The sequence below is a fragment of the Acipenser ruthenus genome, chromosome 6, assembly GCF_902713425.1.
Source record: "Acipenser ruthenus chromosome 6, fAciRut3.2 maternal haplotype, whole genome shotgun sequence".
Classification (NCBI taxonomy): Eukaryota; Metazoa; Chordata; class Actinopteri; order Acipenseriformes; family Acipenseridae; genus Acipenser; species Acipenser ruthenus.
The window spans coordinates 17,115,382-17,132,281 of NC_081194.1; the positions used below are offsets into that span (position 1 = coordinate 17,115,382).

Sequence of the window (16,900 nt, forward strand, 5' to 3'; positions counted from 1 at the left end):
GGCAGTAGTCATTGAGGCCAGGATATGTATCCCTCCCAATCTGTTCAAACATCTTGGAGAGCTGCCATTTTAAATAATTTCCAATCTGGCTTCCCATGGTGGCCCTACACCTGATTAACAGTGTTATGGCAGGTGTTTCTATTATTTAACTAACCCCTGTATGTCAGTGTAACCTATTACATCACAATAACATTTCTTTAGCAAGGTACAGTCAGTGTTCCTTATAAAAATAGTTATACGATTATTATTATTTGTTTATTTAGCAGACGTCTTTATCCAAGGCGACTTACAGAGACTAGGGTGTGTGAACTATGCATCAGCTGGAGAGTCACTTACAATTACATCTCACCCGAAAGACGGAGCACAAGGAGATTAAGTGACTTGCTCACGGTCACACAATGAGTCAGTGGCTGAGGTAGGATTTGAACTGGGGACCTCATGGTTACAAGCCCTTTTCTTTAACCACTGGACCACACAGCCTGGGAACTAAACTGCTTTGAAGTTCCTCTCAAATAATAATAATAATAATAATAATAATAATAATAATAATAATAATAATAATATTATTATTATTATTATTATTATTATTATTATTATTATTATTATTATTATTATTATTATTTTCAATGTTAAAACTTTAGACTTCTTTGGTACTTCCAGGTGTTATTTTCTTCTTATTATTATTTACTTTTAATCTTCAGTGACTTATCGGAATGAGGTAATGATCAAGCGAGGTATACCCCTCCCCCACCAGTCCTGAAAACATCACACCGCAAAAGTTTGTAGCCTCTGTAGTTTCTGGTGTCAGACAGGTATTCAAATTGAGAGCTGATAGCCTGGGGGCAAATTGACTGTCTCTGACTATTGGTTTGAAGGCAGCGCCGTGGCAAAAACATTTACTACCATAAATTGAAACTATAATTCATGGGACATCTTTCCTAGATAAGAAAGAAGGCTTGGCTCCCACGAAAGCTTAGTTCCAGATACCACCATGATGGTTGTTTACTGATGAAAGTGAAACCCTCCAGAGACCAGTAGAAACATTAGCTAGTTTTGTAATGATGTCCCAGTGTTTACAACATAAAAGTATGTTGCCTTACCTTTCCACTCCTTCTCATGCTCGCATTGCATTAGGTTAAATTGTAACTTTACCTGAAAAACCTGTCCTAATGAGTAATGAATGGAAATGAAAGTATATTCCAGCAGGGGGCGATGGTAGCACCTTAGCATTTTATGGGCTACAAACAGCAGCGTTTGAATCTCGAGGTCGACGTCATTATAGTTTTTCTACACTCACTGAGAAACAAAGTAAACGAGTGAGTAAAGCGGTGAGAATGGAGCGCATAAACCGGCAGGAATAACTCATTTGTAAACTTTGAAAACTCCAAGAAGCAAAAATGGATACGACCTTTACACTTCTTATACTTATTGTTTTATGTAATCTGAGAGTTGTGGCTCAGTTTACCGCAGGTAAGTGAAGTTGTTTTCTAGCGTCGTTTGGGCAGGGTAGAAAGTTACAAAAGCATAGGTTGGAAGCGTTCTGATAAGGTGTGCGCTGTTTTGCTCTTTAAAAAAAAAAAAAGTTAAACGTGAATTTCCCGATTTCTGCATATAATTACTGCATTAACTGTCTAGAAACTATTCACCTTAGTTAAGTGTGCTTTATATATATATATAATATAAGATTTTTTGTTCTACATTTGTACAACATAATACTACACACGTTGACTTTGCCAAGTCTCAGTATAGCTTTGAACAGTACTTGTATTACTTTACGTTTGGAGGGTAGTTATCAGGAATAATTCGCCATTAAAATGTGCTTTGCAGTTGCAACAAAGGTTCATTTATTACATATGCATACCTATGGTATGTGAAACATATGGAGTGTTTTTAAAGGGCACGTCTGCTTGGTTGCACAATGGTTACAAACCATTCTAGAATGATCCGGTTAAACTCTAGATTCTATAATTGTCTCATTTGATGTATGAGAGATTTGTTTCAGACTATCCTTAACTTTATTTTTTACGAAATGCATTATCATCACAGAAAATTATGTCTACGTAAATTCCAGTTCAACCGTATAAGGAAATGGATAGTAATAATAGTTAATAATAATATCGCTTTTAAACAATGACCCACGGATTACATTTGTCGTTTTAGTTTTAACCTTGCTCAATTATATGTGCGCGTTTTGGAAATCGTCTGTTCTCAAATGTATTGGTTACTTGAATATGTGTAACCTGTACTGCACATATAACTGCTCTTAAAAAAAAAAAACTTCCCGATTGATTTAAATTTCCTTTTTTTTTTCAAAATTTAAGAGCTTTTTATGTAACAACTTTTTTCTTGGTTAAATCTACTGATACAGCAACATGTGTATTGAAAGTTTGCAAAGTGATGTATAACTTGTTCAAGCATACAGTTTACATTATTGTAACAATTCTTTAATCTGTCATAAAACATTTGTTGAATGCTGATTTAGACCTGTTGCATTTTATATGGCTTAGCTGGAAATGCCAGGAATAACATCATGTTGAACATCTTGTAAATCGAGTATAACAAGCGTTTTTTATTTATTTATTTTTATGTTAAACATGTCGTTACATGTTCTCAATTTCTACCTTGATTAAAGTTTTCGCCGACAAGGGGATGGGGTGGTAATTGTCAGCATGCAGTGGATGGTTTGGATTTCTAATACCCCATTAACAAGCCCCTTGTTATCTTCAGATCGTCTTCTAGAAAAACAACGCGTTTTATAAACTGTAAAACCAATTCTATAGAGTCACAGTTTATCAAGACACGAACCCGTTCCATATATATATATATACATACACACAATCTTGGGAGTGCTTTCATCTTTAAAACTGTGTCAGGAATATCTGGCTGAAAGGCGATAGAGCTTCATTGAGATATGCTTTTAATGTATACTTAAAGAATAGGTTCAAGCGAGTTACGTGCTGACATACTGCAATGTGTGCTCGACTTGCTTTTTTGTTAAAGGGACCCGGAGGGTGGAGTCTGAAACACGCCGCAGACACCTTTTTGGGGTTGTGCAATAAATAAACAATGACACAGCTTGTTTTAGAAGTTGTTTTTTTTTTTTTTTTTTGCGGATATTAATCTGTTTTTTTTGTTTATTTTTTAAACCTACTAACTACTAAAGAGTAATATCAGCAATTTTATTCTTTAATCATTGTATTTATTTTAAATATATACCGATTGAATATAAAAGTTAAACAAAGCATTGAAGAAGCTTAAAAAGTCTAACCAGCTTTATTGTTAAACTGTGTAGTGTACGCTTGAAAGACCACGTGAGGTTTTTGGATTTTAAATTTAATTTAAATAAAGTTCACTTAGAAATGGTGAGAGCAGATTGCTTGCCAGCAACACCCCACACCTGCACACTTAGAAAAAAAAGGTTCTATCTAGAACCATTAAAGGTTCTTTGCACCGATGTCATAGGGGAACCTTTTTTGGTTCTTTAAAGAAAAAAAGGTTCCATCTAGAACCATTAAAGGTTCTTGCATCACTGTAGTAGGGAACCTTTTTAAATGGTTCTTTAAAGAACCCTTTTAGGTTCTCCCCCCCCCCCCCCACAAAAAGATTCTTTCAAACCATTTCCTTACCCATGCATATTTTTGTCTGCAGTACAGACCCTCCCATCTTGATTTTTATTATATTGCTCCTACTACAAAATCATGATGTGAAATTAAAGATTAATGTAATGTATTTTTGTTACAGTAACATTTAACTATGTAGATAGACCATTCCCTTTTACAATTCTTTGTAAGTAAGCTATAGAAATATCTTCATTATTAGTTAAAGCAGTAATAAATAGAACACACAAACTACTAACTACTTCTGTGTAAGGTGAATTAAAATAAAAAAAAATGCAGCAAAACTTTTTTTTTCTCTAATTGGAGAAAAGCAGCTCCATTTAGCAAATACAAACATAAAATATGTACATAATTAAATTGAAATTAAGTAAATTAATTAATTAAAATGAAAGGGTTAGAGACTTCGTTCACATTTTCTCCAGTAAACTCCAGTAGAAACAAACTTAAAACACTAAACATTTCTGCAGCACTTTCAGAACAGAACCTTAATGATCACTTTATGTGTTTATTTTCTAAACACAGGCCGAAACAGCATTATATAGTATTTTAAGACAAATTGGCTCTGTCTTTGAAGTATTAAGTTTGAAGACAAATGCCTCCAAAAAGCTCATTGTCTTCCTTGTCCTGCTTTGGATATTCAATACCAAATATATAATATAAAGAAAAAACAGACAGCCCCCAAAGCAAGAGACGCATCCAGATTCAAATCATCAGTTAGCATGGACTGGCCATCCATTACGACGGTCACTGTCTCCTATGACATAGGAGTTCCCTCTGTATAGTCATGTAAAACAAATCACAGGGGTTGGGAGGGCTGGGACCTGAAATATATATTTTTTAAATTCAGAAACCCATATATGTCAAAAAAAATAAAATAAAATACAGTACAAAACAACAACAAAAAAACATTATGGACTTGGAGGTCACACAATATATCTATTTACCTGAATAATTATTTTGATAGCTATCAATATTAAAATCCAAAAAAAGAAAATGTAATGTCAACCTCAATGTTTTCCAGAACTGAATCAAAACTCAAACCAAAGCTTGTTACCTTTCTTCTCTAGGTCATTGAAGCAGCAGTTTATTTATTTTCTTACACACATCTGCTTTAATTGAGTCTTCGGGGCCAGTGCTATTAATTGGGAAGCCATCTTGCCAAGATTTGTCACCACCATCTTGTCTGCATCAATGCCTTATAACAACTTATTCTCAGTCAGCAACTGCGTAATATAAACAGGATATAAAATATTTAAACTCTTTAAAAACAAAGCCTCCAAGGCTGATCATGGTTATATATTATTATTGCAGACACCTTTATCCAGACGACAAATAAATAAGTTGCCAAAGGTTAAATTATTGATTACCTGCATATTAATGGAGTCTTCCCTCATCAACTCCTTAACAGCAGTAAGCAGCTGTATGATTTTTTTTTTTGAGAATTCATTCAGTTCCTTCTTTCCAGTTCTTAAAATGAAGTCATATATCACCTGAAAGAAGTATGTACAAAATGAAGATGGATAACTCAAGCTATTGTTTCTATGTCAGTTTATCACACTGCTTTTAACCACCCATTGCTGCAATAGGTTTTCTTATTTGTGTGCAATACTTACATACTTTCCCTGTTCAGAACAAGGACACTTGTCCATGACTGTTTTCATGTCTCCACCGGGACTGTGGACAACCACATTCGACATCCTTCGTGTGTCTTTTTTAAAAGCATTTTTATATGATTTTCATTGGGCTGTGGTTTTGCCCATTCCTTGGATAGCTCAGACACATTTCTCTCATAGACATCACTGTTTATCACTATTTGAGCAGTGATCCATTGCAACAGTGAAACTGTTTTTTTAGTGCTGTTTCACCTCCAGAAGTCTTTTCTCACTCCATCTCAAATGCGAGCACTGTAGGATTTGCAGAAGACAGACAGACTGTGAAATACATTAAAACACTGTGAGAGAAGAGCAGGGGGCTGGAGTGTCTGTGAGTTTGCCAGAGAGAATGACTGCAGGTACACAGAAAACATTAATAATATACCAAACAATAGTGTGAGAGTAACTTTAAAAATGCACTAAAAATCATTTAAATTGGATTCCTCTATATCAAAATAACTCAGGCCAAATGTTCACAGACATACCCACGGTTCATTTCCTTCCTGCTTGATTGTGGGATAGGTCTGGTAAAATTTGTGTCCCATGCTGCGGTATTCTGCACTATAGCCAATGTGTGGAAATAGGCCCAGGTAGTAGTGTGCACTTTCCTCAGTCAATTTTGACCATACCATGACAGATTCACTTTCCTTCAGATGTCTTTTTACATACTCGCTTAATGGAGGCAGTGGAACATTCATATCTATGCTTTGGCCTGTGAATAAAATAAAGTAAAAAAATCACAACAATAAAAGAATTAAACTGTTTAGATGACTCCCATCCATCCATCCATTATCATAACAGCTTATTCCTTTAGAGGGTCACAGTGAGCCGGCGCCTAACCCGGCAGACACAGGGCAATGCAAGGCAGGACTACACCCTGACAGGATGCCATCGCAGGGCACCACACACACACACACAGCAATTTAAACAGCAGGTCTTTGGACTGTGGGAGGAAACCGGAGTACCTGGAGAAAACCCACAATGCAAACACATTGGAGAAAACATAAACTCCTAGATGACTCCCGTACACATACAAAAAAATACAATGATCACCACAGTTCAAGACATAACAATAATAATAATAATAAAAAATAAATAGTTTAAAAAAAAAGCTTATTAAAAGTCATGCCTATTATTTTAAAGCTTTTAAGACTACCAATTATGAATCAATTGTTCATGCTGGGCAAACGATACAGTGAACTACAATACGCTGTTGATAAGTTAAGTTTGTAACAACAGTGAGAATCCATTGCTCAGTATAAACCAGCGATTGATTATGAAATGGAATGTTAAAATGCAGTCTGACAGGAAATAGGCCACGCCCACAATGCCTTAGTTGAGGCTGTCAGGGCTGTGGGCTGAAGCCACTGAGAGAGCGGTGAGGACTGAAGCTGTGAAAACAGTCCGTATAACGCTATAGCTTGGTTCGCGGCTTTTTTCTTTCAATATGATACATTTGAACATTAAACTTGAATTGGTGTGTAACTGCATGTACTTAAAGATAAATAACTTACATTTTAATTGAATAATAAAATGAAAACGGGGGGGCATTATGTTATAGCATTAACTCTAGGTTTTTATTTTTCACGCAGTAACACAACACGTATGAATATACAATAATCTGTTACAGGCACAGCGATGCTGATGGAAAAAAAAAACAGGACAAATCTCTTTCAACAAAGGAAACAATTTGTGTAAATAACTTACCCTCAAGGCCTATTGTATTTCTTGTGCGGGTAACAACCAAAACAAGCTCAACTCTGCCAAAAAAATAAATAAATAGCACCCTCCCCCTTCCATCATGTCTGTGCATGGTAACCACTCATTTTCCAGTTTCAAACCACAATTAGGCACTTTTTATGTTTCGCAGACTTGAGAATTGCATGTAAAAAACAAAACAAACAAAAAAAAACGTATTTCTTTTATATTCAATGTGATTTGACGTGGCACTTTATAATTCATTATAATATATTCACCTGATTCTGGATCTGTATTTGTGCCATATAAAAATGTGGGAAACGTCATCCGTGTGTGTCCATATGTCTGCGGTTATTGTTCTTGCAGTTCTACGGATATGCACCAATAAAGTACTGTGAACACGGTTATTTTCTGCACTCAAGGATAGTTCATACACTAGTACAGGGTGGTTCGTCAGCCCCGTTGACTCACTCACATGTTCGTGGGTTGCTTTGAGCAGCCTATGAGAGATTTGGATACAAACAAGCCCTGTATAAAGCTAATTTGATACGAATCATATGCAAAGTTTGAAATGTACGCATTTTTTCAGTAAAGCGTCTTCAAATTGAATTAGATAACTTCTCTGAGCACTTTGGCTGCTTTTTTTTTGCTGGTCATAATTTTTTATTTATTTATTTATTTATTTTTTTACTTGGGTCAAGGTATGCGATTTTATAATAAGGACGATTAAATAGTATTACTTTCTGAATGTACATTACGTCTTTTCATTTGCAATCGGCAAAACGATGGGGGGGGGGGGGAATAACAGCTAGTTTATTTACTTATTAATATATATCTTTTTTAATACCATGTGAGCAGAGCGTGCCTATTGTTGGGAGCGGAGTGGGAATCACAAGGAGTGGAGCAGAGTGGAGGATGTGTACAAGAGGTATCCCCCCCTTTGCTTAATCCAACATGAACTGCACAGCACAGGGGGGATCTGGTATTGATTCCCTTTAAAACAGAATAATACTTTTTTCGGGACAGTTTGTCCAACCTCGGCCATTGAGTGTCTTGAAAAAAATCCCACAGTAACATCCACTAACATTATACGCACAGATAAAGAAATGGCTGTACCTAAATCATAGTAAGCTGTGTTCAGCATGGATGGTGCCTCATTCAGCCAACTAAGTGGTGTTTATTGACATGAGGACAATACAGACCCTTCATTGCCAGACTATAATGGGGTCTACAGCTTCAAAATGATGGGTAGATATTGACTCCTCACTGTATTGAAAACTCATGAGTAAAAGAACAGTTTTCATTGATTATGAAACATGCTGTTACTGTAGTTGTTTTCATTGATCACAAAAAACAAAAGATGCCCTGCTTCTGCAGATTCAGGAGTTCATCAGCAATTTCTCTTTCTTTTCAAATGCTTACCAGTTCTGTAATTATGACTTGCAAGCTGCACAGTTACTAGGCTGTCTGATAGGGCAGGTAGTCTGTTTTATCCATCCACTCCATACTTTAAATGCCTGGTTGTATGAGTAAATGCAGAGCCACAGAATGTTTAATTGTTTAAATTAAGTGCACTGGGGAGAAAGATTTGGTACCAGTGCATTGAGTTATTGTAAAACGAGTGTGCTTTGTACATACCAGTTTTGTAGCCTTGGCAATGTTTTTTTCATAAGTTCAGGAAGACGCCTAATACAAGTCAATGTTGACAATGTTTAGAATTTTCTTCAGCGTTATGGATTTTTAATAAAACTCTTACAAATCTAGTAAGGAATCATTTTTTTACTAAAGTGTTTAATATGGAACTATTTGCTGAGCATTTTCTTTGATCAACAGTTTTGATACATTTAAAATCCTCTTTCTAGTCCAGGTGTAGGCTACTTGTTTGTGTAAAGTCATTTAAGGTCCAAACTTTACGTTTACCAGTTTGTTTTTAGTAATTAACAGAAACATAATATAAATGGATTTGGCAGGTTGCTGTGTCTCTTGCCAGAAATTCTCTGTTCTTTAAGTTGCTCCTTAATGAGTTGAAATGTGTTTGTTTCTGTTGAATGAATCTGACAATGAGACAGACTGGTGTGTGCAGTGGCATTCAAACCTGAATATATAACCTGAATGTGAAGATCCCCCGTTTTGATACACAGGTAATATTCGCTTTCTAAGACCCCATTCACACTTGCGATTTAAGGCAGCCCAGGGCTGCCTTTTCTCATATATGAATGCTCCAAAAAAGAAAAGACGGCCCAGGGCTGGCCTAGATTTAAGATACCGTTTCGATGTGGCCCAGGGCCTGCAATCCGGGACCAGGGTGGGCCTTTTACATATATATATATATATGAACGCAAAGCACACCTGGGGCAGCCTTTTTGTATCACATTATCAATTAGATTATGTAGCTCAGTAGCTGGGATTGTAGGAATCTGTTTGGGGGGGGGGGGGCAAAAACATGCAAGGCTTTTTGTTTGTTTGATAATTACCAAATCAATACATATACCATATATTAACATTAAGAGGCAACTTTCCTTTAAATTTACGTAACCATACCTGTTTAATAAAACTGCTTCCGGTTTTCAAGTTCAGTGTTGAATGAGGCTTCAGTTTACTTAAGGGTCATTCCATACCAACCAACCAGAACTGTTGCCTGACCGTCTCAGATTTTGCTGGAAAAATTCACCTGGAGGTTTTTGGGCCCGCTGAGTTCAGAAATCGTAATCATTGTTTTCCCCTGTTTTGAACTGTGACCTGGCAAAGATCAACCTAAAGTGAAAAAGTGACTGACCAGAAGAATCACCCTGGGCTCAACTTGGACGCTACCATTATGTGTAGCACCTCATTCAACTCGTAATGAATAAGGCTTACAAGAAACAAATACCAGGAGCACCTACTCCCTTTTGGCATGTTGCCATACAAACGGTAAGTGGTTTTATTCCAACTTCAGCCCAACCCTGTAGGGGATGCGGGTCCTAAAATGTTAGTATTCCAAATTTTGTGAAATTTGAATAAAACTCATCACTTGCCTCTCATCTGACAACTTCCCAAAAGTGAGTTAGGTGCGCCTGGTATTTCTCTCAATCCCTATTCATTACAAGTCCAACAAGGTGCTACACATGATGGTAGCGTCTAAGTTGAACCCAGGGTGATTTTTCACTTTAGGTTGACCTTTGCTAGGTCAAACCTTTGCAGATGTCAGCCGCACAAAGAGCACAGCGTTTGGGGTTTTTTTTTCTGTGGGTAAATATCGGGACTTTCTTCCTATGTTTCGGGACACGAGACATTTGCTAGGAAATCGGGACTGTCCCAACCATATAGGGGCTGTTGGCATGTATAGTTGACAGGTTTGAAGTGTCTTCAGGTGCTTTACTTACTATTACAGCAACAAGAGTCTGATTGAAAAAAAAAATGGAATTGTGGTAATGTTTATTAAATTTACTTTTTTTAACTACCAACATTATATTTCTGTTAAAATGCCATATTTAAATAATATGTTGATAAAAATTGGGAACAAATGGAATTGGCCATTTTTGAAAAACGGAATTTGGTATTCCCAAGGATTGAACAATTATTAGCCCTAAAGATGGTTACAATTGAAGGCAGTGCAGATGCCAGTGTATTTATGCAGTAGTATAAAGCAATATTATGCAGGCCACCAGTTAAGCATGCAGCTATAACAACCGACAGGGCTGCATAGGATCAGAGGATGATTCAAAATCAGAGGCAGAGCCACAATAAATGTCTTGTTTAAATTTTAAAGTAAACTGTAAAGTTGTTGAGATACTTGTGTTGGAATATTGTTTCAAAATTGTATAATGCAACAAAAATATACCCTTTCTCAGTCAAAACGGCAAGTTTCTCAGTATCTAAAAAGCTTAGATGGAATGCTGCACATATGTGAAAGCGCATAGGTGCCTTTAAAAAACCACAAATGTGAACGGGGCTGCAGACCTAAATATGCAGCGGCCCTGGACTAGCACATCCCCTGCTACGGCTGTTAATTCAACATTTATAGCTATTGTAACCTTTATCCACTTTACCCGCATGTAAAAAATAAGTTTGACATACAGATGGGTAGATGCCCAGATTCTGATGCTCTAGTAGCTAAAGTATGTCCAGACCAAGCTTCAATACAATTGAATATGCTTTTCTTGAGATGTATAACTTGTGACATACAAATAGGTTGCCTTCGTATACCCGGAGTTTCTGATACTCTTAATAAAGAATGTTGTTATAGCGCAATTTATCTCAATTGGACATGGGTTCATTTTGGTCTACTCTGGTTTGTTGGCAAAATCAATAGTGAACCTATGCTATGCTGTACAATACTGACATCATACATAATGAAACCTGAAAGCACAATGTATTTGCAACAAAGCAAATGTAGTTGAACATCCATTCCCACTTGACCGTTCTATGATTTTCAGTGAAACCCATTAGTTTCTAAAGTAGGAATTTATTACTGTAGTATTGCACTACACTTTAGTTTTTCCACAGTCTTGGGTAGGGTCATTGGTGTTAACTGGACTAATTTACTATACCAACTGAAGAAACAGCTGCTTCTATTTGTGTGGATTGCTGTTCTTCACAGAGCCTTAGAAAAGCAACAATCATTACAAATCCAAGCAGCTGTTTCATCACCTGTTTAATTTGGAATGGGTAATTTAGCCCAAAAAATGCCTGTCACCTGTGGAGATCTTATCTGAATAATCGTTTTGTGCAGCACTAGTCTTGGGCATATCTGCCAGCCTACATCAGGGAGTGTTTTTATTTTCAACTTACTGTTGGACTATCTGGAAACCACCATTACTGCCTTTCTTCTGGTATGTTTTTTTTGGAATGAGGAAGTAGTATTGCTTTGATTTAACTGTTTGCAGACTGAGAATTCTAACATTTTGAGGGCCGACTGAGATGACTTCACCTTAGAGCATGTATCGGACCAAATATCTACTAAAAGTATAGTGTTATACATTTCTAAAAAGCTGTTGCTCTGCAGATTACTAAATAATGATTTCATTCTATATGATCAAGTATACCCACACTGACCTAAGCTGAATGTGACACATTCAAATTAGAGTGTGGGTATGAAAGTTTAAAAATCCACTTGAAAATTAATTTCTTTAGAAATGTCCTCATAAATGTAATTTACTGATCTCCTACTTAAAATATGTAAAGTTATTGGTGGTAGTCACACACCGCAGGAACTAGAATCTAGCATTTTTACTTTTTTTGAAAAGTGATTGGCAGGGTATTAGCTTATGTGAGTTAATGTATCCATTTAAAGCATAGTGTGAGACCTTTTTGAAAAGCTGAGTGTCTGTAGAACCTGCACATACCAAGGGTTACATGCTGACATTAAGTAAAATCTTAATTTGCCCAACTAGAAAGCAAAACTAAAGTAAAAAAAACACATTCATCTTCATGGAATATGAACAGTCTGAGCAACAGCAAATTTTATAATTATATCTGAAAACTTTTGCACTTTATATCTTTAAAATATAACAAAAAACAAACAAACACATTTTCAATATAAAGAAATACTAAATTATAATAACTAAATAGCTGTAGAAGTAATATACTACATTGGACCAAATTCATAAATGGCAAAATGAAAAATGAACCAATGTCAAATGTTATGGTCACATTTTAAAGCACAGTTTTTCAGGAAGTATACCAATGGATGGAGTTCTCAGCTTTTAAAATACACTTGGAATTGGTTCTTCCTCTGGCTAGAAAAACACATTTTATTTCTCGTTTTCCAGCTTTTTAAAACTCCCAACTGTCCTCTTAACAACATAGGCATACACTTTGTTTTAAACATGGGCACAAGTTTTCTGAAGTACATCAGGGAATTGGACGGTTAATAGACAAGACTCCAGCTGTGAATTCAGTTTTTTTTGCAAATAAAACTGAAGCAGTTTAATTTAGAAGTGTGGGTTTTAGTAACTAGTAACAACCTTGCTAGCGAGATATTTAGTATTTTATATATTTGCTTTCTGCTTATATATATATAATTTGTAGCAGTATAGATGTGTTCTTTCTGTTAGGCATTGAAATTCTTAAATGTTACCTTAATGTGCAACAAATTGAGTTTTTTTTTTTTTTTTTTTTTTTTTTATCCAGCTGAACTTTGGGGTCAAGTTAACACAGGAGCTGAACAGACATTTTTTTGTATTATGGGCATTGACGGTGTCTGTAGAAAAGGTGAAGGTTATAAAGAAGAATCCTGTTGAGGGTAACTAAATCCGATTTGGGTATCTCAACAAATAATGGGTTCTTGCACTGTTGTGCTCGGTTTCCAATCTATTTATGTATTATGTTGATGGAATTAAGTAGATTACGCGGTCACAAACTCACATGATACGTTTAACTGCTTTCCTGGTTCTTATGCTTATATGTGTGTTTGAACAGCTGAAGCATCTTATTTTTTTTTTTTAGTAGAGCATTATGCAAGCAGGTAAGTGTCGTTGATTTGCAAACTGCTAATGGTCCATTGAAGATCCGTATAAAAAATTGAATCAACAGACTGCAATGCTAATAAATAAATATAAGAATAAAGCTCATGGACCTGGAAGCAAAGTAACAGTGGGATTTGTATTTTAATTTTAATGGAAGAGCCTAGGGGCACTGTAGTGGCAACAGAGGAAATTAAAATACAAGCTGCCATGTTTCCTTTTTTTTTTTTTTTATATCGGTTGAAATGTGTTAGAGACTTTGAGAGATTATAAAGACTGAGTAAGTGTTGGGACATGTCTGGATTTGTACATTTTTATTTTGTGTCTGAACTTGTGGTAGAGGTTCATTTTGATGAGATTTTTCCAAGTGATGCTTTATCAGTAGGATTTATTAATATTGACAACCAAGTTGCTATGCAGGGTTTTTTCTATCCTTAACAAGATTACCATGACCTGTATTCACTTGTAAAGATATAAGTTTGATATGTAAGCAGACTGACTCCTTCATGCATCCCAGATCCTGATGCTCCAAGTCTATGCTAAAGTATTTAACTAATTTTTGCTTCATAAAGTTGAATGAAACTTGTTGAATGATGTTACGTTAACATATTGTAACTGGTGAGACGGACAGATTCCATGTATCCCCGATATTCAGCTGCTCTTGAGTTAAAGAATGTCCTGTATACATTTCTGAATTGGATAATTAGTTTTTTTAGACATTGTAATGAATTGGCATCTCGGCCTATTGGATTGCTGGATGCGAACCACAAACCATATGGTTCAAAGACTGATGTATTACAATTAAACAAAAGAGCAAGATCTGTGTGTCTCCCCCTGCTTATATCAAAGCTCATCTTCAAGCATAAACACGAGCGCTTCCACCTACAATAGGCCAAGTAAGAGCGTTTCAAAGTTGGGCTCAAAAAAAACCCTGGTCCTGGTTGAAGGATGGTAAATATTAAAACTTCCAGTGTTCATTTTTACCTCACATACTGTCCAATTAGCCTGTGGTGAGGCAGGGGAAGGTTTGACTCTAGCATCCTTGGGGCTTGGCTGTGGTACCCATGGTAGCATTTCAGAGCTGCAATCCAGAGGGATAGGTGGGAAGACTGAGACATCTAGCTGAGTAGTCCTGGGAGAACGTTGGCACAGGTACAGTACACAGAGAGGAAGTTTGAGTAGTGCATGGTTGTACCATTGTATGGACGGGGGCCCTGGTGGAACATCAGCAAGCATCTATTTACTGTGTTTCAAGGAAGGAGTAAACAAATACAATTTCTATGTTGTGATAATGTATAATAACGTAATTATCCTTGCCTCCATCAAAGTCTATTGCCATACAGGGTAAACTGTATAGCTTATGTTGCATAATATTAAATTAATTACTGGTTTGATATCCTGTTCTTGGTAGGCTCTGTGTAAAATTTCTGAAGTGAGAGGGTTTTAGAAATGACCACTAGGCGTGTCTAATTTCTGTTCCCCTAAAAGTGATTTTTGAATTGTTACAGAAAATGCAGTTTACACCCACAGTGATAGTCTAAAACCACCTCGCTTCATAAACTGTGCTTTTCAGAAGAACCCCCTGTGGTTGAAACAGGGTATGTTTTAACTAGAAACCTGCTGGGACACAATAAGCAATAATACATTCAAAGACTTCAGAGAAACGCATTAAAATCTTTGCCTCATTGGATCCCAATTTTTATTTTCTTGTGCTCAGAAAAGCTTCAGATTAACATTTTACAATGAATGAAAGCTTTCTCATATATTTTATTGTCATCTGTTCATTCCATTATATTTAATGCGGAGGATAGGAATAAAAATGTCAGTAACTCCACTAATAGATCTGAAAATTGTTGGGCAGGATACCTCTACATTTTCTTAAGTGCTTCCGTTCTTGAACGTCCAGGTACTTGTTTAAAGACGGGTGGGGGTTCAGTTTAAAAATAAAAATGATGCAAATTAAACTGACCTGGGACATTAATTAGCAGAAAGATGTGGCTGATGTTTGAAAGTGCTGGTGTTCTTTACCAGGGGCTGGACTTTTTCAAATAGTATTACCCCACATTTTACTTAGGAGTGTCATTTGGAAAATCATTCACCATTGACTGACTCCGCCTTACCAGATTACTTTACACTAGATTAGATTAATCAGGAAATTGCCATTTTCTGGCTTGCTCTGACCTTCAAGTTAAAATGCATGTTCATATGCTGTTTTGCAAAGACTTTTACAAAAAATAAAAACAATTGACACATTTTAAATTGCTTTTCTTTATTTTCTGTGCTCCAAATTGTAACTAACATCTTTCTTTTGCGTGGTTAATACTTCACAGATTTGTTCATGTTCAAAACTGTTACCAAACAAACGGCTGTTTTGCAGATGTGGCTAAAAAACACTGTTCAAACAAAGCTCTTTGGCAAGGCAGTAATGCTTTGTGAGGTCAACACCTGTGGCTGCCAGTAACTCCATTGTCTCGGCAGGGTAGAAATTAAAGCTCCAATTAGTTACAGTTCCTTTTTCAGACAAGGAAGTTGAAATAAAAAAAATGTTGTTTCAACTAGTTGTAGTGTCTCCGTTATCGGTGCAAGTGGCTGGATCATGATAGTCAGCTGAATCCACTTTCTCACCATCCAAGCACTATCTGCCTAACATGCTTACTACCATTTGTTCTATTTTCAAAGCCTATCATGGCTTTTCATTTCGAGTTACTTTGTTTAGAAAAATTCAATTCGTGTTAAAACATTATTTTGATCTCTAATATCAATGAAAACTGCTCCAGTGTAGGTGTGTGCATGCAAAATAGCTGTTTCTGAAGGAAGTTTGTTATTTCGTTGGCTGTCATGCATTTTGTCTCGCTCAACCCGGGTCAAAGTGTGTCAACCCACATCCTGAGATGGGTCACTTGGACCTTGGTTAACCCAGGTCCAACCCAGGTAGGTGGTTTCACACTACGAGATTGTGACCTTGTTAGCCAAGATCCCGGTAGGAGTGTTAGTGTGAAAGGGGCTTTAGACTGCATTGCTTGCGGGTAAGTCTATAAAAACAATTTTGTTTAATAAAAACAAAACAAAAAAAGTCAAACAGAAACCCCAAGTTGATGTTTGTTCCCAAATTCTTTTGAAATCGTGTAGACCTGGATTATTGCTGGCATAATGTAGTTGGGATGCTTAACAGTAACAGTACATCTGGTGATCCAGCATCTATTATGATTTTGTTTAACTGGCTACTCATTGTATACAGTTATTTTAATAAAATTATCTTGCTGAGAATTAGTCCTGTTTTTCACCAGGGTCCTTTTGACGAGAGGCAGGGGTGGCTACAGAAATATTTAGTAGGGGAGCTTGGCCTTTGCCAATCGAAGCAAGGACAATTTTTTTGTTTTGTTTTATTCTATAAAAGACCAGGGCCAGGAGGCTGGCAGGCCGAGAGAAAACAAAGGGTTAGTAAGTGCTAACAACCCGGAGTACCTTCAGTTTTGCTTTTGTTGCAGTA

General features: G+C 36.3%; 1 protein-coding gene across 7 annotated transcripts in view; it reads left to right on the plus strand.

Moving 5' to 3' along the window:
• The first annotated feature begins 1,222 nt into the window (after nt 1-1,222).
• Nucleotides 1,223-16,900, plus strand: part of LOC117411386 (receptor-type tyrosine-protein phosphatase kappa) — a 158,552-nt gene continuing 142,874 nt past the window's right edge. For 6 of the 7 annotated variants that reach the window (XM_034018818.3, XM_034018819.3, XM_034018822.3 and 3 more), the window contains exon 1: nt 1,223-1,470. In XM_034018818.3, the coding sequence (XP_033874709.3) occupies nt 1,398-1,470 (73 nt within the window). In that variant the 5' untranslated portion in view covers nt 1,223-1,397. The remainder of the gene's footprint in view (nt 1,471-16,900) is intronic. The other variant, XM_034018824.3, reaches the window with a different exon arrangement.